General features: G+C 34.3%; 1 protein-coding gene across 1 annotated transcript in view; it reads right to left on the minus strand.

Moving 5' to 3' along the window:
- Positions 1–2419: 2419 nt before the first annotated feature.
- Positions 2420–22586, minus strand: part of LOC113517566 (uncharacterized) — a 39658-nt gene continuing 19491 nt past the window's right edge. The window contains exons 2-7 of the mRNA XM_026902271.3: positions 19982–20062; positions 15115–15159; positions 14370–14576; positions 13890–14162; positions 4849–13204; positions 2420–3943 (exon numbers count right to left, since the gene is read on the minus strand). Of these exons, the coding sequence (XP_026758072.2) occupies positions 3838–3943; positions 4849–13204; positions 13890–14162; positions 14370–14576; positions 15115–15159; positions 19982–20048 (9054 nt within the window). The 5' untranslated portion in view covers positions 20049–20062 and the 3' untranslated portion in view covers positions 2420–3837. The remainder of the gene's footprint in view (positions 3944–4848; positions 13205–13889; positions 14163–14369; positions 14577–15114; positions 15160–19981; positions 20063–22586) is intronic.

Genomic DNA, 22586 nt, shown 5'->3' on the forward strand with positions numbered 1-22586 from the left:
TATATTTTGTTGTATCTGTCTGAGTATTTTCTATATATAACATGTGCGAAAAAGGGATTGTTAGTTATAGGATCTAGCTGCCTCATGCCTAGCAGTATATCAGGTCGATAGCGCAGAGAGGAGACCTGCTTTTACCATCAGGGGACGGGTCGCTGCCGTCAGAGGTGTGGTGAGTGCGAAAGCGAACCCATGTCTCCGACATATAGCACCTCGAAGGTATATCGTCTGGTTTTTGGTGGGTACACACCCCACCTTACGGGGGGATTCCCACAGTACCCATTCACCCCCCACAAGGTGTATGGGTCTGCATAAAGCATTTTCCAGACGTTACAAAAAAAAGGCGATAGCGCAGGCGTAATTATTATTTTATTTTGATTAGGATCGGACTTGGCCGGAAGGACTCGGGTGGCTGACCACAAGCCCGGGGCCCGAAACTAGACGATGGTAGTTGCACCAGTTGGTAGCGGCACTACAAGCTCCACAAGTCAGACCCATGAGGGGAAGGAATTGTTAGTAATGGGAACTAAAACCCCAATGTTAATAAGTCCTGTCAGGTTGACCTCCACGCGGTTCTCCCTGGAAACCATTGTGATTAATACTTATCGCATTCATCACGATGGGCCTTCTTTCATGCTCATCTATCATTTCCACTGCTGCCCCGCCAGCGTATATCGATAGCGCAGGCAGGTTTACCATTCCATTATCCATTAAGGAAAAAGCCCATGGGGGCCTACACAAGCTGGGGTCCGGCTGGCAAATACCACCTCGACTATATGGCCAATGTGACGCTGAACATGACTTAGGTACTATACCCGTCGTTTATAAACATAAACAGCACCATAATAAACATTACAGAATACATTACTTTAATGATCATGATAAAACTCATGCCTTACTATTCTTAAGGGTATATAAACCCTCACTCACTCTTTAAATCAAGATATAATCAGACAAGTACAGCTAAGTGGCAGAAATATGAATAGAATAGAATTAGTCAAGTAGAATGGTGAGATTGCTCTATTAAATATATTATTTCTGGATGGACTTTGGCTGCTTGATGCTGCCGATTGGTTACATTGTTCACTTTATTGTTTTCTCCAAGACAGATCGTCGATGCTCGAAGTTACTAAGTTCCAAAACTTACAATTTTAAATTATTTATATTTTGTTCATCAGTGGACGGTTGAAAGCTTATATGATGATGATGATGATTAAATATTATAAAGTATACTAATCATTCTATGCCGTATGGTATCGGCATATGATGGGTCATCCTTTCCCTTCCCGTGGGTGTCGCTTACGACACCCACGGGCGACTACGGGAATTTATTAGTTGAGGAATGGTCAGCAGCAATCCCAAAACATCTCCAAACCTAATTGCACTTGCCAACCCGTCTACCAAACGTAACAACTACTAGCAAAACCCCTTAATAGGGAGAGGCCTTAGATTATATAGATAAAGTCTCAAAAACATGTCAACTTTTTGTCAGCTAATTGTCAAATTGGCTGACTCTTTTTTTAATTAATGTTCTATATACTTACGCACACAATATATCTTAATGTATTTATATTTAAAAATTTAATAAATAAAATGTATTTGAGCATTAAATGGGCGCAGAATTTATAAGACAAAATAAATTTAAAAGTTATAAAGGAATTACTCATACGAGTAATTACATATATATCATCCAAAATTGTATGAAAAAGTTGACCCGCTTTTCTCGAATCATTTGTATGGAGATACTCTATCTATATAATCTAAGGGGAAGGAGAATGTTCAGCAGTAAACAGTAAACGCCTGTTATGGTATAGTATTCTAGTCATTTTATTCATATTGCGTGTAATTTTATTTTAAATGTTTAAACGATATTATCAATTAAATAAAAGATTATATATTATATCACGAAACTGTGACTCTCTCGATGGTTCTGCTTTCAAAATAAGATATTCTATACATCATATTTGTGTTGTACTGCCTTATATTACCATATTGTGAATGCATGACAGAAATATGTTTTAATCTATAACCTGCAACTGTAAAAGAGCGTATAAGCGGTTTTGATCTATATGTTAGTATTTTCAAAAAGTCCTCTGATTCAAAAATTTGCTTTTAGGGATTTTGTAATCAAATTATTAATATATTACCATAAACATTATTTCTTATTTTTATTTAAACGCGGAAAAAAGAACGATATAATTAAACCAAATTATTAAACTAATATTATACTTTTAATTTGAATAAGGCATGAAGTAAACTCACTTGGAGTTTACTTAGTCTCCACTTCGTATATCTCTAAAATATATGAAATGAAATTATTATTTTATAGTATAATATATTAATAACATTATAATATGCAGTAACAATGAACAAAGTACCATATCTTGATATAAATGTGTGTAAATAAATAAATAAAATAAAGTTTACGGTTCATTTGAAATATTTTATTTAGAAATCATTTTCACAGACAGCTAGACGATAGCTAGACTCGGTAAAATATAATTAAACAAATAAAATTAGATTCATTCCTTATTGAAACTGTATTTTTTTGAAATAAGTAGCAGGATGTTTACTACCATCACTTAATTTTATTATTATTGCTACAACTTTAAATAAATTAAATGAAAAAATAACTATAACCAGTGTGCACAGACGGAGATTGGTACGAATTAATGCTACCGTTTTAATTCACGTACCTTATCCATAATGACAAACGATTGCAAAAGTCTATAGTGAGGCTTCCGTACCTATCTCAATCTGCTTTTTGATAATTATACCTACTAGCACTTTAATATCAAAAGTTACAAAAGAGCCTACATTATATTCAGTATCGTTACTTTCACATTACAAAAGGTTTTTACAAAACATTGATCATTGTCACTAAATAAGTGCTAGCAAAAATTGAAAGTATTTCTCGAATTAGGGAAAACAAGATAAAACAATCGTTTTCCGTAAGACGTGAATATAGGAAAAGTGTCGGCCAAGGCTTAAACTACGCACTATGCGTCGGCCGATACTTTTCTAGTATTGTAATGGGCCTTCATTTACTTCTAAATTATAATAGTCACTGGTCTCAAAACATGGCTTAAGTACTATACACCTAAAATATATAAATTATTACAAATTAAGTAAGGCATTTACAACATCAGGAATTCTTATGTTACTTCATATTTACACGATACTAGATCGCTTATTGTAACATCGTGTAAAAACAAAGAAATTGACTAAAATTATTATCGGTAAAACAAGTTTACTTGTAAAATGGTCAAGATTTCGGCGATCTACTGACCAACGAAGCTTGAAGTATAAGTTAAAGAATAATATAATTATTTATTTATATACCTGTGATATTTTGTTAGCTTCGCTTCGCTTTGGTCATTACGAAATGTTTTATGAAACATATAACAATCCATCGAATGCCTAATGTAATACAGGCGTACCTAGTCGTTTACAACTTAGCACTATCGTTTGGCACTGACTTGTTTAAAAACATAAATAATAATAAATTAGTCTTAATTCAAGACTTGAAGAAACATTTGTAAAAAAAATCAGATTCAGAAAATTATTATTTAAATTTAACAGTTTGATCACAGTCATGATTGTTTCTTTAATATTGAGTTGTGCCACGACACTTTATAAAAAGTAAAATAATTATTATATATGACACGAAATCTTAAACTATTCCATCGGGATTTGAGCATTATTATTGTGCATTGAAGAGTAGATGGAATTTTTATCACATAGGTGATGTAATCATGTAACATGTAATCATGTAATCATGTAAACATGTAATCCTTGTGATGATATATTCGTGAAATCTGGCGACAGACCGAAGGTATTTCACCTCCGCCTCTTGGCGGACACGGCGGCTGCTATCATTTGTCTTAGCATTGGCTCTGGCGTACATGCCTTAGGGTCGCATTTCATCTGGCCGTCACCTCCACATCTGCAATTAAGTGAACAAATTACATCATTATTATAACATAAAAACTGGCATTATTACTTGTCATGCCAAAGGGAATAATCAACTACAATAATATCAATTTTGTAATTTAAAACACTACGAAAACAACGACAACAGTGTGTTCAGTTATGACAAACGGAATTTAATTTTAAATTCTATATGGTAGTTGTATGGCGCCACTTTCAAATGTGAATAATTTTTGGCAGAGCAATCGTTTTTTAAAGTCGTTGTCGTGCAGTATAAATGCTTATTTATAGAAATTGAACTCAACCTTCTTAGGTGAATAATTTTCAGAAAAAATACTCGCCTTTTTGTTGGTAAATAGAAATTTTAAACAAATTTGTGAAAATAGGGTGAAAATAGTAACCCCGTTTACGGTATCGGTATACGTTATCGGGGTATTAGTGAGTAACGAATAAATGAGAATGAAATGAACTTAGTTGTCTTTCACATTATATAGGTGCATTAAAGTTTAATAAATAATAAATAAGCACGTAGATGTATACATTACCAGAGGGAGACTTTGTACAAAAGTCGATTGCTTGGGTACCTCTGTCCCATTCGTGTTTCAACCGTGAAACAGTTGTGTTTGCATGGCTGTGTTTCGGTTTGAAGGATGGGATATGGTGTGAATTTACTGGGTACAGAGGAATAACATCTGAGTCCTTAGGAATGGCAACGCATGGGGGGTATCATGGGCGAAACAGTATACTCTGTTATATCCACGGTACTGCTTACCATATGTCTATAGGCGACGGTTACCACTTTCCATCAGGTGGGCCGTCAGGTTGTTTGCCATTCTAAGTTGTATAAAAAAAAAAACATTATGAAACACTTCACTACTTCATATATAATGATATAATTAAATGATAAAATAATGTACTTACGTGCAATGTAAACATGGTCCTGATGACGCGCGTACCACCTCGCCGACTTTGTATGAGTGTCCTTTGATTTGACAGCCTCTTTTATATGCTGCGCCTTTGTAAGCATGGGGCAAGAAATGTGGCGGCAATGTTGTCGTCGTCGTCGTTGTTGTTGTAGTGACATTAAGAGCAGTGGCCATAGATACTGGACACTCGTATCTTGGACAACAGAATCCTTGTATCGGTTCCTCGTGACAGCCGTGTATAGGAGGCGGACAACTTTGTTGTAAACAAATAATATCACTTCTGAAACAGAAGCAGAAATCACATGGATCATCCCTAGGTATTTGTTGTGCAGAAACATAGACTTTTCCTCCGTAACGACAAGTGCCCGGTCCGAATGGTTGATCATCATCAGCGTAATCGGATCCATAACCTCCACCAGCGCTTGGAACTTCGTGGTCTTCATGATCTTCTGGCTCAGGAACTTCGTCCGTAATAGGTATTTCGTTAATTCCTGGTTTCGGGATTTCTGGTTGAACGGTTGTTTCAGCTGGTACTTCACTAAGTTTGTCTTCAGTTTTAGTGGTTTTATCAAAGAGATTAGATTCTGTTGATGGTATTTCTTCTGTCCTAGGCGTTGACGTTTTTGTTGATGCAGGTAAGAATTCGCCATCAGCTTCAGTCACATCGTGAGCATGATCAAATTCAATAGGTTTGTCTGTACCTAAATCAATATCACCTACGGGTATCGCAGTAGACAATTTGTCAGAAATTAATAGAGTAGTTGGTTCTTCTTTGGTTGGATATATGGGAGATGATGTGATGCCTAATGCAACTTCGTCTTCTTTTTTAATATCTTCTTGAATCACAGGAACCTCAGATGCAGTTGAGGATGTACTTTCTTCAACAGCCATTGAAGGTGAAGTTGTCTTGTCTGTTACATATTCGGCGATAGTTGTACCTGAATATATATCTGTACTTGAAGGCTCAATAATAGTTTCATTTTCCATTGGTTTCAGTTTATGAATATCTGGATGGGTAGTTCCCAATATCTCTGTTGATTCCTTATCATGTTCTGTTTCCAGTCCATCTGGACTAACATTCGTAGGTATTTTATGAGATGTATCTTCATATTCTTGTTTTTCAGTTGTATATGTTTCAACTGTTGATGAAATATCACCAGGCACTTTGTGTGGTTCAATTTCTCCGATATCAGGAATCGGACTCGTTGATTCTTCTATGGGCTTTAATTCAACTTCTGTTTTTTGTGATAGTGGATATGTGGTTGAGCTGTCGTGAGATAATTCCTCCAGTGGTAGATTTGTAGATAATGTTTCATCTGGCTTTCGATCCGATGGTTGTATTGTTACCGGTGAATATTCAGATAATTCAGTTGTAGAAGTAAAATCTTCATGATGAGGTAATTTAGTTTCATGTGATATATTATCAATTGATGGGGGCAGTGATGATATTTCAGTAGGAGTATACTCTGCTGAAGAATGTATAGTCGAAGTTTGCTGATGTTCAAGTAATGGGCTTATTGTTGTTATTTTATCTGCCTCGTCGCCTGGAGCTATTTTGTCTGGCATTTCCTCACCAGGAGTTGAAAGTTCATCTATTGAGTGTTCAATTGGAGTTGAAACTTCACTTGATAAGTGTTCAACAGGCAAACTTGTAGTATAAATTTCATCTTGTGATTGTTCAGTTGATACAGATATAGATGAAATTTCATGTGTAAACTGTACAGGCAATGTAGTAGTATCGGGAATTTTTTCGGGTAAATTATCTGTTGATGGTCCTGCTTCATGTATTTTATCTGGGAACACTTCTTCAGTCAAAATTTCAACAGCTTGAGTTGATTTGTGTTCATCTTCAAATATTTTTGATGGTTCAGTGGTTACTTTTTCACTAGGTACGTGCTCTGATTCTGTATTAAATGTAAATGGAGATGATGTTTCATCCTCTAGTTTTTGTTCAAGTTCAGTTTGTTGAGGTAATGGACGGCTTGTTGGCGTTTCCTGTAATAATTCTTCAGAGATAGTTGTATGCTCAATTTCAACGTCAAGTTTCTGTTCAGTACCGATTTCGAGTGGTATTGATGTTTCAGTAGTAAGATCTTTTTCAGGTTCGGGCTCAAAATCATATTTCTGTGGGTTTTCAGATGTAAGTTCTTCCTTTATTGTGTACTTTTCATCGATATTCTGGACATCTAGACGTTCTGTTGTAGATTTTTCTGGTGATTCTGTAAGCTTTTCTTCTAATGGAGACTTAGTTGATATTTCTAATATAGGTTCAGTATGTTCTACTAATTCAACTATATCTGGGGTTGTGTCAGTTTCCGATATTTGAACTGGTGTTTTAGTCATATCGTCTTCGATTTTAGGTTTCTCAGTTGCTGCATGTTCTGGACTAGCAACTTCTGATTCTGATTCAGATGTCTCAGATCTTTCTGTGGTAGCTATTGGTATTGGCTGGATAGTTTCTTTTTCAATAATGTGGTCAACTTCTGGTTCTTTAAGTAAAGGTGATTGCGTTGTACGTTCTTCGGTTTCTTTTACATGAGATTGTGGTATTTCAGTTTCCTTAGAAATTTCAGGCTTTGAGTCATCAAATATATTTTGTCCTTCTATGTAACTTGGTTGTATTGTAGTACTTGGTTCTACTGACTCGATTGGAACAGAAGTTATAACCTCAGACATAGTAAATTCTTGAGGTAAATCTGTGACTAGTTTCTGTTCTTTAGAAGTTGTTATTTTTTCTGGTACTGTACTTAAGTCATGTAACTGAGTAGATAGTGATTCCGGTGGTTCTGTACTTACTTTGTCAAATTCTGATACCGGGATTTCAGTAACGGGTATATGTTCTATTGTAGTAACTGTTTGTTGATCTTTGTCAAACAATGACGGTTCTTTATATTGATGATCAAGCGAATCTGGTAATTTTGTAGTACCTTCTTGTTCAGTTGGAAGAGTTTCTGGTAACTTCGTAACTTTTTCTTTCTCTTCATCTAAAATTTGTCCTTCTTCAGTCGTAGAATAACTGGTGTTTTCATCTTTGATATCACTAATATCAGTTTCAGCAGGAGGAGTAATATCAGATATTGGTACTTTTGTAATTATCTCTTCACTAATATCTGTTTCTGGTAATTTGGTGTAACTATCTTTTTCTGTAGCCATTTTATCGGGTCTAGTGGTACTTCCTTCTAAGTCTGAAGTTACGGTTTCATGTTCTAGGGTATGTGCTTTAATTGTGGTGATTTCTGATGTTTCATAACCAGGTATTTCTGAAGTAGGAGAAATAAAATCAGGCATTTGTTGAATTTCTACTTCTGGTTTTTGTGGCTCTTCTATTATATCCGTTATTTCAGTAACTGATGACTCACTGTCAGGATATTTTTCGGTTTCTACACTTACTGTAGATGGATAAACAGGTATGTAATCAGGAGACTCTAAATCAATAGTACCGTTATTAGTTCCAGTTACAGGTATTTCATCCATTTTAATTACACTTGGTTCTTCTGTATCGATTTCTGGAATCTCTGTGAATATATCATCCATTGGTCTTTCTGATGGCTTAATCTTAGATTTATCCTCTGTTATTGATATTGTAGTTAATTTGTCGATACTATCTAGTGGTGTTTCCGATGCTGCGGTAGTTAAATATGTAATTTGTTCACCTACAGGTTCCTTTTCAGTAGGTCTTACTGTAGTTTGAACAGAAATTTCATCAGCTGTTGTAAATTTATCCTCGTGTAATTTTTCAATTTCTGGTGTCTCTGTATTTTGACCGTAAGTGTCAGGCAAATGTGATGACTCAGTCTCTGTTGCATGCAAAATTGTAACTTCAGTTTGAGGTATTTCACTAGCATCAGGTTTTTTAGTAATTACACTTAATGTTACGTACTCATCTTCCATTTTAGAAGACTCTGAGGTAACAATGACCGAATCTTTAGGTGACGTTTGAGTAGTTACTTCAATTTCTTGTTTAGTTATATCTACCTCAGCAATAGTTGCTTCTGTTTCAGTAATTTCCTTATCTGGTTTTGGAGACGTTTCAGTCGGTTCTTTTTCTTTAGGTTTTTCTTCTATATCTTTGTCAAAAAGCGTTGTTTCTGTTTGCGATTGTTCTATAGTTGTTTCTGATATCTCAGGAACTAACTCGCTTGTTTCTGTAACTGGAATATTGGATAATCTTGTTGTATCAGTAATCAAAGATTCAGTAGGTTCTTGTCCTGGTTTTTCTGTTATAATACGATGTGGCTTTTCAGTAACAATCTCTTTTTCTGTAACTTTTTCAACGTTTTCTGGTGTAGTTACAGGAGATTCATGCTCCATATTATCTTCTGTGTATATTCCAGGATATTGAGTTACTGCTTCTTCGACTGTGGGAATGGTGGATTTTCTTGTTTCTTCATCTTTAACTGTAATTGATGATTCTGTAAATTCTTGAGATTTTACAGTAATTTGTTCGTCACTTTCTGGTATTTTTGTTGCTAAAGCTATTTCTTCTGATTCACTCAAGCTAGATAGAGTTGTATATTTAGATTCTTCTATACTATCTGTTTTTTCATCTTGTATTTCAGTTACAACAGATGATTCAGTACTTTGTTCTGATATTCCTACTTCTGTTATACTTGTAGCTTTATCTGCTATTTCATCTGGTTTAGCTGTTGATATACTTTCATCTTGTGGTTTTGTTATTCTGTCTTGTGCTTCAGAGAGTTCCGCTTCTGTTGTAAGCGGTATATCTTGTTTTTCTTTCATATCAATTTCAGGAGATTCAGCCTTGTGAGAATCTAGTTCCGGTAAAGTAGTTGTGATGTCTGGTACTCTTAGAATATTTTCTGTTGTTGATTTAGGTTTTTCAATTTCATCAACATCTGAGGAACTAGGCAATTCAGAAGTATATTTAGTCGAATCCAATTCTGTTTCTACTGATGGAATGTCTGATATGGATTGAGACACGTCTTTATCAGATATTGTAGTCATAGTTTCTAATTCTGGTTGTTCAGATGAAACTGGTTTTTGTTGATCACATTCAGAACTAGTGCATTCAGGTTGCAATTTACTTTCAGTACCTGGAATGATTTTCTTTTTACATGACTCTTCAGTACAATCCTCAACATTTTCCTGTTCTGTTTTTTGACAATCATCACCTTGGCAAGGTTGTTGCTCTTGATCCAGTGAAGGTACACCACAGTCATTATTATTACAATTATCTTGTGATACTGAGCATGTATCATCATTACAGGGTTTAGACGTTTCAGAAGTACTTTCATCGCATTTTTCTCCATCCGCACAAGGTTGAATTTTACAGTTCTCACCTTCGCAAGGTTCTTTAATTTCTGGAGTAATTTCTTCACATTTTTCACCATCGCTACAAATTTGAGTAGGTCTAACTTTACAATTTTCACCTTCACAGGGTTTCTGAAGTTCTGGGGTAGTTTGTTCACATTTTTCTCCATCACCACAAGGTATTGGACTAATTTTACAGTTTTCACCTTCACATGGTTTTTGAACGTCTGAAGCAGTTTCGTCGCAAGTTTCTCCACTCTGACAAATTTGAGTCGGAACGACCTTGCAGCTTTCACCTTCACATGGTTTTTGTATTTCTGGTAAAGTTTCTTCACATTCTTCTCCGTCACCACAAGTTTGAGTTGAACTAATTTTGCAGTTTTCACCTTCACAAGGTTGTTTAGTTTCTGGAGAAATTTCCTCACATTTCTCTCCATTGTTACAAAGTTGAGTAGGACTAATTTTACATTTTTCACCTTCACAGGGTTTCTGAAGTTCCGGGACAATTTCATTACATATTTCTCCATCACTACAAGCTTGGGTTGGACCAGTTTTGCAATTTTCACCCTCACATGGTTTTTGAATTTCGGGAGCAGTTTCCTTGCATTTTTCTCCATCTTCACAAAGTTGTGTTTGGCTGACTTCACAATTTTCACCGTTACAGGGTTTCTGAATTTCAGGGGAAGTTTCTTCACATTTTTCTCCATCGCCACAAGATTGTGTCGGGCTAATTTTGCAGTCTTCACCCTCACATGGTTTTTGAATTTCGGGAGCAGTTTCCTTGCATTTTTCTCCATCTCCACAAAGTTGTGTTGGACTGACTTCACAATTTTCACCATCACAAGGTTTCTGAACTTCTGGAGTGATTTCTTCGCATTTTTCACCATTGCTACAAGGTAGAGTTGGACTAGTTTTACAGTTTTCACCGTCACACGGTTTCTGCACTTCTGAAGGTCTTTCTTTGCAATTTTCACCTTCACATATGGAAATAGATGAAGTCGTTTGTAAATTACAATCACCGTTAATACAATTTTCTGTAGAAATAGGTGTAACATGCGGTTTTTGTTCCTTCTGTAAGTCACACTGATCACCACGACATTCTGTTGTAGGCGTAGTAAGTGGACTTTCTGTTCCTGACATTTGACTATGTGCTTGGGGAAGAATAGTCTCGTGAGATTCATCGCATATATATGTTGGACAGCAAGCATCTGGAGAATCGTAAGTAGGAACACAACTGTTCATATATTCAGGTGGATAGCTACAGATTATTGGATCACATTTAATAATACTACTGACACATTTACATTCTGTTTGACATTTATTGGTACTAGGTACTACACTTTCATTTCTATACGTAATACCGTCCAATAAACAATCACCTTCACCTGGTATTCTACCAGGACTTTGTGAAGTAAAATCACCAATTTCATTTTCTTGAGTATCAATTGTAGCAAAGTCATTTTTATTTGGAGCAAGTGTTGTGAACTCCTCACCTAATACATTAGTAGTACGAGTAGATTCTTTTTCTAACTCACTAATGACAGTTGGCGTCGTCACATCTTGAACTAGAACCGTTTCTGCAGTCTCCTTAGAATGCTCACTTATCGAATCTATACTAGATTCAGGAATTGATACCGTTGTTATTTCTTGACCAATAGTAGATCCAATACTTTCTTTTGTAAATTCACTATCATAAGGTGCTGTTGTTTCTACAGGTGAACCGGTTTTATCTTTATCTTCCTCACTTGTTAAGCTAGTTTCTTCAGGAGATTTGTTGCTATCAATGACTGCGGTCTCTACAGGTAATGATGTTGTTAATTCTACATGTTCCGTAAAATCTGGCTCTTTGGTAGCTTTAGTTATATCCGTTATGGAAATCTCTGTCAAGGATTCAGTTGTTCCAATTGCTTCTTTTGTAATTTTAGATATTGGTGTAGATATTTCTATAGGTGATTCAGTTGTTAACTTATGAGATAGTGATTCTTCAGTACTTTCTTTGTCTGGTTGATAAATATCAGCTGGAATTGTGTATACAGGTGTTTCAGACATTATTGTCTCTTGAGTTTCAGTAGTCCTAAAGTTGTCTTCCGTAGAGTCAATAATGTCAGATGGTCTAGTTGCTGAAGTTGATAATATGTTTACGTCTTCTATTTTAGTCGTTACCGCATTTATTCTAGAAGGAGTTTCTGTTGTGCCTATTAATGTGGTCTCTTTTTCTGGCGTTTCATCGAAGACCATTGTTTTTTCAGTGGATTCTGATGTGCTAGTCTCTTTATCTTTATTTTGCAAGAAAATTTCAGATGATTCTTCGTCTTCTTTTCTATATGCAGGTTCAGTTGTATGTGTAGGACTTTCATGTTCTTTATCTAATAAAGACGTGAACTCTTCTTCTGGTTTTGATGTTTCTACGTCAGCAGGAACAGTATTAAACTCTTTATCTGTTTCTGTAGTTTCTTTTTCAATTTCTATAGAAGATAAAGTTGTGGAAACATAATCTGTTTCGTGTATATTTTCTGTAGTTGGAGATATATTAGCTACAGTTTGTTTTTTATCCTCATCTGATGATTCTAATATTACTTGTTCACTATCACCGCTTCCAGTTTCAGATTCTTCTTCTGGTTTTTCAATTTTGACCTCTTCATCTTGTTCATCTTTGTACCCACTACCTTCATCACTAACTCTTCTAGGCGGTGACAAGGTAGTCAACTCCTCTAACACTGTTTGTGTAGTCAGATCAGATGAAATTTCCGTAACTGGTTCATCACCTTCGCATATGTATGTATCTGGACAACATTGACCTTCACGAGGTGGCTGAGAAGTACAGTTTTTGCCCTCATTCTCCATTGGTGTTCCACATTCTTGTACAACACATACGATGTCACCTTTCATACAGTAACAATGCTCACAAGCCTTTTCCGTTTTTATGGATGTGCCATCAGGGAAAATTTGATCATCGTGAATACAGTCTTGTGTTATTTGCGTTACTGGTGCAACAGTTGTGGTAGTTAATAAGAAACCTGGCGTTGGTCGTACTGTAGTGCTCAAGTCATCCAAAAGAGGAACTTCATCCTCTGGGTGATCTGAAATTTATAAAGTGTAATGTTTAATATATATAATAAGTGTATAATGCAAACGTTACTTCTTTGTTATTATGTTACAGTCTTTCTTTGTTGAATGATGTACTGTGTATTATTTTATTTTATTGCACAGAATATATATTCTTTGACTTAATTATTCGAAAAATAACGTAAAGTAAGTACTTTTTGGCGTAAAGGGTTTGAAATGTGCAAAAAGAAATACGAAATATATGTAGGAACTGCTTATTACTTATACCTATCAATGCCTAATTGCAAGGTATAAATCTCTTTCTATTAAAGGAAAATATTAACCAGCATTGATTAATCGACTTAATATCGAGGATTTTTTTCTCTTAAGCTTTATTTTGTTAGTCGTCTGTTATTTTGTGCAGGAGTACGTACGTACGTACCTCTCTAGTGGCACTCGAAACACTACGTGACACAGGGAATAACTATCAAAATGATCAATACCACTATTACTGCTCATGTAGGATGTCGCACATTGGTTTTTAGTTTCTAAATCACTTTCATATTACATAATGATCTTTGCCGGGGTTCATTATACTCCAAAGCATAAAGTCACCGTAAATTATCAAATATAAAAAAATCAGAGGATTAAACATAATTTGCCTAATTAGCACTACGCGTAATAATCTATTCAAATATATAAAAGTAATATAATATTTACCACAAGAGTATCGTACAGGGCAGCAGACATCTTTATGGTAAATGGGTGTACAGCCATCTACATGGAGTGTACATTCTTGCATAACGCAAGTCGTCATATTTCGAATGCAATAACAATGTTCGCATGGCTTGTTCGGAGTTGGAGGCACTTTAGAACCCTCTGGGAAATATCTGCCATTGATGCTGCAACCATATTTATCCAATTTGCCCAGTCCAGTTGCTCCATATTCAGCTGGAGACGAGGTAGACGTTGATGTGAGTAGGTCAACTGGAACTGAGAAAATACATTATTATTAGTTAAATCGCCTAGTTAATACGTTTATGTGTGTATGTATATATATAGTTAGAAAATTTAACATTTACAATTATCTAGAGACAGAGATAAATTATAATTGAAGAGAAGGGTAAATAATAGTTAAAATATGGAAACATTAAATATTACACATAGCAATATTTTTATTATAGTTTTAGTAAAGCTTACCGTCAGGACAAGTAACAATGGGACAACACTGGTCTGCCCTTTTCTCAACTGTGCAGTCCTGACCTATAGGCTTAGTGAAGGGGCACACTCTCAGGTAGCACATAAGCATCCGATTGTGACAGGTGCAGTTGAGGCATGGTTCATTGGTCATAATCCTATCGCCTTCACCATAATGTTGGAAGTTGTAGTAACACCCTTCTGTTGCAGCTGAAAAATATATCAGATGCATTAATAATAAAATCTCGTTTTCTTCTATAAATAATAGTTTTTTTTTTTTACTTTTCTAATTCTTAATTTTATTGTAGGCGCTCAACTGTTACGCATTAAATATTCCTATATTATTTTATTGCATAATTTAAAAATACAATATACACGGGTATTATAATACAGTTTACCAACTGTTTTCATATTAATATATATCACAATTATAAAAACTGAATTTCGTCAAACATTATATGTATTTGTATTCGACATAACTATATGCACTAGTCTTCTCGGAATAATATTAGATTCGGCAACAGTGACTTACATCAGTAAGAGTAAGTCGGTAAAATGCAACACAAAATTTAAAGTTTGAAACGAAAAAATCAAAATAACAATTGTAGTCAATTCTTTAATATTATTGAGATAATATATAATTGCATATTGTGTATACATATAGCTTGTATACAACATTAAAAATCACTTTTATGTGATAGGAATAGCATCTTTTGTAAAATATTTATAATATAAAAGTAATGCTTACCACCATCATATAAATCTAATCCCGTTTGATTACTAGCCGTTGGAGCTGGAAATGAAAAGAGAATATAATTAGGTAAAGGTATTGATATTATTGGCTGTGTATCATTAAAGTTTATGGAGTAAACATTTTAATTTTAAAACAAATCAGTGTACTTCATAGTGGTAATTTGTAATTTTCTTATCGGCGCATGCGTTAAGTCGACGTGTGCAGGATAAGTTCCGCTTGCGTCTTGTGACTATAATATGATATATAATAGTCGTCCCTTGTAGTTCATTACCACCATATTAAGCATATATAGAAAAAGTTGTGAAGCAGTTGTGTTTGCATAGCTGTGTTTTGGTTAAAAAGGTGGGATATAGGATATGAATTTACACAGAAGTCAGGTTATTCCTCTGTACCCAGAGGAATAACCTGACTCCTTAGGAATGACAACACATAGGGCGTATCATGGGCAAAACGTATACTCATGGTACTGTTCATGTTTATAGGCGACGGTTACCACTTTCCATTAGGTGGACCGTCAGCTTGTTTGCCATTCTAAGTTGCATAAAAAAAATTAAATCATTATTTGTATATAAAATTGGAATCTAATTAATACTTATTTTTTAAACTGCATAAAAGTAGGTTATACACTAGATAAACGTGGATATTGGTATATTATATAGTATTATATATGACAAGATTTTATAGATGTCAATGATAACATTTAAAGAAGTCCGCAAGGCTGGCAGTTTTAAAACATAATAAAATAGTATAATATATAGTCTAACTGCGGTGGTCAGCCCGTCTGCCAAAAGTGGCAACTACTAACAAATCCCCCTCCTCCAATGGGAAGGCTTATGTTCATCAGTGGACAGTTAAGGGTTGATATGATGAAGGATCCATAACTTGGAATAAATCTACACAAAAGAAGAAGAAATTTGCAAGATATTTGATTGACATATTGACAAGGCAATGGTGGTATTTGACAATATTCATGGAAATATGAAATAACAGGTTGTAATTTTCTTGTAAAATTCATATGTAAATACGCAATATTCGCAATGTATGATATCTACGAAATAAGTCGTTTTACGGTATTCACGAAAAATCTTGATGATTATCGTTGCGTTTGAGATTGAAAGTTCTTTATTGCAGATCAAGATATATGTGTTAAAATATTATTTCATTTTATTTATATATTTAGCTGGAGGATTAATAATGATGATCAATTATTTAAAGTACCACTTGAATTTCTTAGACTATATCATTTACTTTATTTCGACTACGGATTTTTACAGATCTGCAGGATATTGTATCAGATAACTATACACCTATTTCTTTATTTGTTTAGATATAATATATAACGGCCCGGTTTCGCACGGGTAGAGAGGATTTTTGAAAATAATATATAGCCTATGTTACTTGCTGATAATGCACCTTTCAATAGATGAAAGAAGTTTTTTTTAATCAGTAGTATTAGTATGGACAAAGAGTTAATCCTTCTTTGCATAATGGTGGAAATTTTCATCATAACATTGAATGCCCAAAAATTATTATATATAAAAGACTAAGTTCACTTTAAATTGATCGTGTTTTTTGCAATGGACATTAAAAAGGTATCCAGACCTTTTTAATAACCATTGCAAAAAACAAAACATAGCTGTTAAATTTATTTTTTTAACCATTTTTCCTTTAATTTTGAACATGAATTATATCACCTTGATTTATTACAACAATAAAAAAAAAATCATGCAAAGAAGGGTAACTAGGGTAGGGTACCTTTACAGATAAAGCAAATATTTCCTAAAATAATACAATTTTTATAAAAAATATCGATACAGACATTAAAACTTGTTCCGAGAATGCTATATTGCTATTTTATGGGTTGACTTATTAAACACGTCACAGCTGGACAGGATATTAGCTGCAAATCGTTCAACGCCAGCGATCGGTCATCGTCTTAAAGTCGTTTTACATATCCGTTTTACTGCGTATAATTACTGAAGCCGACCGGCGAGGCGACAAAGCTGTAATTAAAGTAACGGAGAGCATCGTTAACATCGAAACCACGGCTTTACTGTCGATTTGATACTTAGGGCAAAAGTCATAACGCCCGAGGAAATGTCTAGTGTGTAATTGAGTGACGGATATTAAGCCACTAAGCGCATAAAGGTACCGTTCGCTCTGTGGTTTGCTTTCTAATTGCCCACAAAAGTTTGTGCAATCTAGATTACACTATATTTATATATAAATAATGATTTATACGTTTAATATAAATGGATAGATCATTTATCAAATTTATCTTCTTTATTACAAACGATTCGAATAAGGAATTAAATCAAATTGTAATTGGTTATGTATATAAAGTGTATCTTAGCATCGATTAATGTATATAATAATCCATGAAATACTGATATAGTTTCTAGTCTGTAACTCTTGTCTCGGCTACCACACCGCTCTCCGTGCCCACTTCCATACTAAACCATGGCGAGCGGCGGCAATGGTGTATGTTGTACTTATAAGGATAGTTCATAGTGGCGGGTGGCGCGGCTGCCGTTTAACCCAATCGCGCCGGCGTCTGTGCACCGAGTCCTCACTTTGCAAGATCGTCCATCTAACGGTCGCCAGGAATGTCGTTAGTATCCAGTTTTTGCTAGCCATGTATTCAATTATAATGTGTTTCCACTCTCACGATTGACGCCTGATCGTAAATCCGAAATTATAGCTATAACGGGAGGCTACTTATTTACAACGCAAGCACTAAAATAATTTACATAAGAATACAATTTTAATCAGTTTTCATTGCTGACCAATGCGACGTTGGTTGGATGGTTAGTTGGTTGGGTATGTCTTAAATTTTGAAACACCAATAACTATAACTTTCATTGTGACGTAGAGCAATTTTAATTCCCATGAAATGTAATGAAATGTACCGTGTTTACGTATTAGAGTGACGTTATAAATGGCTTTGCACGAACAAAAAACCACTTAATTCAAAATCGTGCGCTTAGGAACACGGCTCGAAGCAATCGAAATGTGAGGCGGTTTGAATTTAAAATTTGCACTACATTAATATGGATTGTCGTTTCAATGAATGAATGTCGCCGTGGTCGCCATGCGTGATGAAGTTCACACGGGTAGACCTAAACATTGTAGGCCGCATTTAAATATACTTCCTATGTATAACATAAATACAATACGATTTCTTTGAACTAACCGTGCAGCGGATACTAAATCTGAGCGCACGTGAAAATAGCATCACCTAACATGCAGCGCGGACCAAACACGCACAGACCTTTACAGTTATTCAATGCTGTGATGGCGAGGAGATGAGACTCTTGCGCACAATTTTGCACTATAATGACATAATATCTGTAGAATCTTATTTTTCTTTTACTTGCAAAAAGTGAAAAGGTAAAACCATTGGAACATTCATTTATCTTTCTTAACTTTTTTATAGCACAAAAACACAAGGCTTGTGTGCTTTTGTGCTATCGCTATGTGCGCTTTACTAAACATACATTTATGTTATAGTGGATTAGTTTCTGGTTTTCCAAGTCAAATAATATCAGATATTAATATATTATTTTTTTATATTATTCCCATAGAATAATAACAATTGTTCTAAGAAAATTCTTAGGTAATTATTTGCATGTATTTTTCGTCAATTTTAAACAGATTTTATTTACACTTTTTGTTCTGGCATTATACGAATTATATTACGATTTTAAGTTGATTTTTTTTTACCTAAATTATTATAATTATTATTTCTTCTAATCTTTATTTTATTTATTACTTGATCGATATGTTGTGTGGATACGAGTGTGTGTGACGGGCGAATAGATTGAGCGAGAGGCGATAGCGCGGGCGCCATGTATCGTAGACGGTCATCTGATGAACATAGCTACATATGTATTCCGGGTCACGATCACGAGACAGCGCAACGGTAGAGACCAGTTTCTAGGCAATATACAAATTTATAATTTTGTTAAATATGCATATAAAAGACTATCACATAAATATAACGTTAATAATGTTGTATAATAAGATGCGAACCCGAGACGCATAATAATATTTTAATATTATTCATAAATTATTATTATTTATAGATATTCATTTCATTAATTTCGGATATTTTTTTTATTATTTGCAATTTTAATGGACATGAGACAATGATAATGACAAAGACATTGAAAATATTTATATAATTGAGTATCTCGATCGTCTAAGAAATAAATACATATATTCATATTGCGTAACAGATATTACTTATTACCGGAATTAATTAAATTCGGCATATCATCGACTTCAGATTATATCTTTGGATATTAATTGACTAATAAAAACTAATAGAGAGATAATTATAATAGACAGTTCATTAATCTAGTAGTAGCGATTAATAGATAAGATCGTTTTAATGAAATTATAGAAGAAATGCTGAGTAAGTAGAGAAGTATACAGCTTTACGTAGGCACTTACTAGATAAAGAGGGACTTCTTTGTGGTAATAGCACCTACAAAATTACCTCAAAAATTAATATTAGGGGTGCATTTTAATATTATGTATAGATATAAGGGTAGATAAGGTTAGGCAGTCCTTGAAAAACCAAATCAAACATTATATGAGGTAAAGGCTTATTAATTCAAAAATGGTTTTAACTACTTATTCCTATTACTACAAGTTATATATTTTAACTTCGACTTTTAGGAACACAAATGTAAGAACAACATCTAATTGGGTACAGTAGTTAATGCGTGATGCTAGAATAAACAGACAGATATACAAAATTGTAAAAATTATAGTTTTTGACTTCTTTTATAGCTTATATTTTTTTTCCTTAATATCTGCTATACAGACATTATCAATTTGTTATATGTATATTTACCCGCAGCCGTGCATGCGATGCAAGCGGTGAGCGCGAGCAGCGCCCCTGCCGCGCGCCGCTGATCCATCTGCCGCCTCCCGTCTGCAACAATCACACGACACAATCAATTACTATACAAATACAATTCCCTCTTTACTGATACAAAGTAATATAACACTGACTCATCGCTCCGTGCAACAGCAATGTTTTATTTGCACTGTCTGGGTGGACAAATTATTCAGTTACACATAATGTAACCAACCTACCTATGACACATTTGACTCATACGTTGTTACCTTTTTCTTCTTAATACATATGACTTGCATTATATAAAAATATATGTAAAACTATCTCAGAGATGTATCTAATAGCGTGAAAGTAATCACGAGGTGCCATTAGGTTTTTATATTACTCTTTATTAGTAAAACAATTATACTGTGCTCCATTTAAAATGAAATATTACGGCGACATTAACATTGACTAATTTCTTGGTTTATGGATTCGAAACGGATAATTTAAGCATATCTAAAAGCATTAGATTTTAGTATACTATGGAATAATAATGAATATATGACGATAAATTGTGGACGTAACTTTTATAAATTACTTATGTAGTTACACGTATGTAGGTCTCTACATAAAGCCCTTATGAAGTCGCGAAAATAAAGGACGCGTGCCCGAGTGGAAATGCATACTTGCATCCAAGGAGCAGAAGGGATCGTGCTTGTATGCACCCTCTTGTCTCTTACCAGACACGTACACACAGACACATCAATAAGTTGTTGAATAGCGGAAGTACTCGTAAATATAAACTCGATTTGTTGATACGATGTTCTCATCATTAAATTAAAGAAAATGCGTCATTAAGTAGATAGAAACAGGTAATAAATAGACTGTTATTCAATCATGCTGTAATACCTAACCAAATTACAATGATTAGATCCTTAATTAATACAGGATATTTTTATTTATTTTTACGTAATTCACAATATGCATGCTGCTTGGTACGTCTGATTTATTGAATTTTATGAAACAAAAGTCACTCTGTACAAGATAGTTAATAAATCCTAATACGAATGAGTGAAAATTAACAAAATTCTAATTTTTGCTTCGTTAAGTTAAAATATTATTTCTTGGCTTTCAATGATAACATTTGGGGACAACAATAAGGTGGTTACAACTATAATAAGGCAGAGTAGACTCCGATATAGGGACTACAGTGTAGAGGAAAAGGAACGCGGAAACGTAAAAATGTGCCTATTTAGTTTTAAGTGAATAGGTAGTTTAACTGTCCATTCAGTGGCTGGCACGCGGCCGCCATTCAAAACAATGTTGGCTGTTTTATAGAAACTTCAGTGTAACCCAACATTTCTTGTTTCTAGAAACCGCTGCAAATTTATGTTTATGATAAGAAGTTTTTGTATTTACGATAAGAAATATACTTGTAGACTCATTAAATAAAGGTGTGTGTGGTACAAAAAAGAATATATAAGAAATTACCTTGTAAGTATAAGGTATACTTACAAGGTAACTTCTTATATACATGACATAAACTGGAATAATGATATCTAGGTAGTAGTAGTACGATTTAGTATGATATTTTTTTATTCCTTGTGGTATGATACCTTTTTTAACTTTAGATAAGTATTATTTCACAATATAAATAACATAAATAATATAATTCCGTAGAAGACATTGACTTATAAACAACAACGAGAACAACATATTGTTAGTTTACTCATATTCTTTTTTTAAATTATCAATGGCTAATAGACTATGATTTAACTAAAACAAATATGTATATTAAAGATGACGCACTTATATTTTAAAAGATGTATAAGGACAACGACTAATTCAATTAAAAGGTGATTACGAGCAGCACTATAATTCAAAGCTTTAGCTGTAATTTACTACTTAACTAGGACCATTACTTATGATAAATGCCTTGTGCACAAATACATCCGGGTTTGTTGTAGTGTGTATTAGTAACTGATAAACTTATATTTATGACTAGTACTGAAAGAGTCTATGGCTGTGCATCAAATGTATGTAACTCCAGGTACGAAGGCATAACCTGAGAGTTACCGTGGGAACGCACAAGTCCGCACCCGTTGCTTAGCGCACTTACATGCCTGCCTAGTGCCTACTCGTGCATACCATAAATGTCTATACCTAGTCTCTTACCTACTATTATGTACCGCGTGCACCTTTCACAGAGTTTTCAATGGCCTCCCTCGCAAACATCACTATGCAAGAGAGAAATTTGTTTTTTTTTTTCTTGATTTTTCAATACATTTAAAGTGCAATGTTTATATCTATAAGGTATAAGTTTTTTGTAACTAAAGTTATAGAAAATATATCTATAGTTTCAAATTAAGAATAAATAAATTTATATTTTTTTATTTGTACGTAAGTAACGACGTTCCAGAAATCTAATTCGAAGTTAGGAAAGGTACAAGTATCAACATATACACATGTTTAAAGATAGATGTATCCATAAGGGTCCCTCCGTCTAGACACTCAATGCAAGTCACCTCCGCGCTTTATAGAGAGGGTGAGGGTGCGGAGCAAATTCGCCACTATCTATTTATTTGCTCTACTAAAATACCACGTGTACCGGACATTA

Source organism: Galleria mellonella, unplaced genomic scaffold (genome assembly GCF_026898425.1).
Source record: "Galleria mellonella isolate WM207_F2 unplaced genomic scaffold, CSIRO_AGI_GalMel_v1 utg78, whole genome shotgun sequence".
NCBI lineage: Eukaryota > Metazoa > Arthropoda > Insecta > Lepidoptera > Pyralidae > Galleria > Galleria mellonella.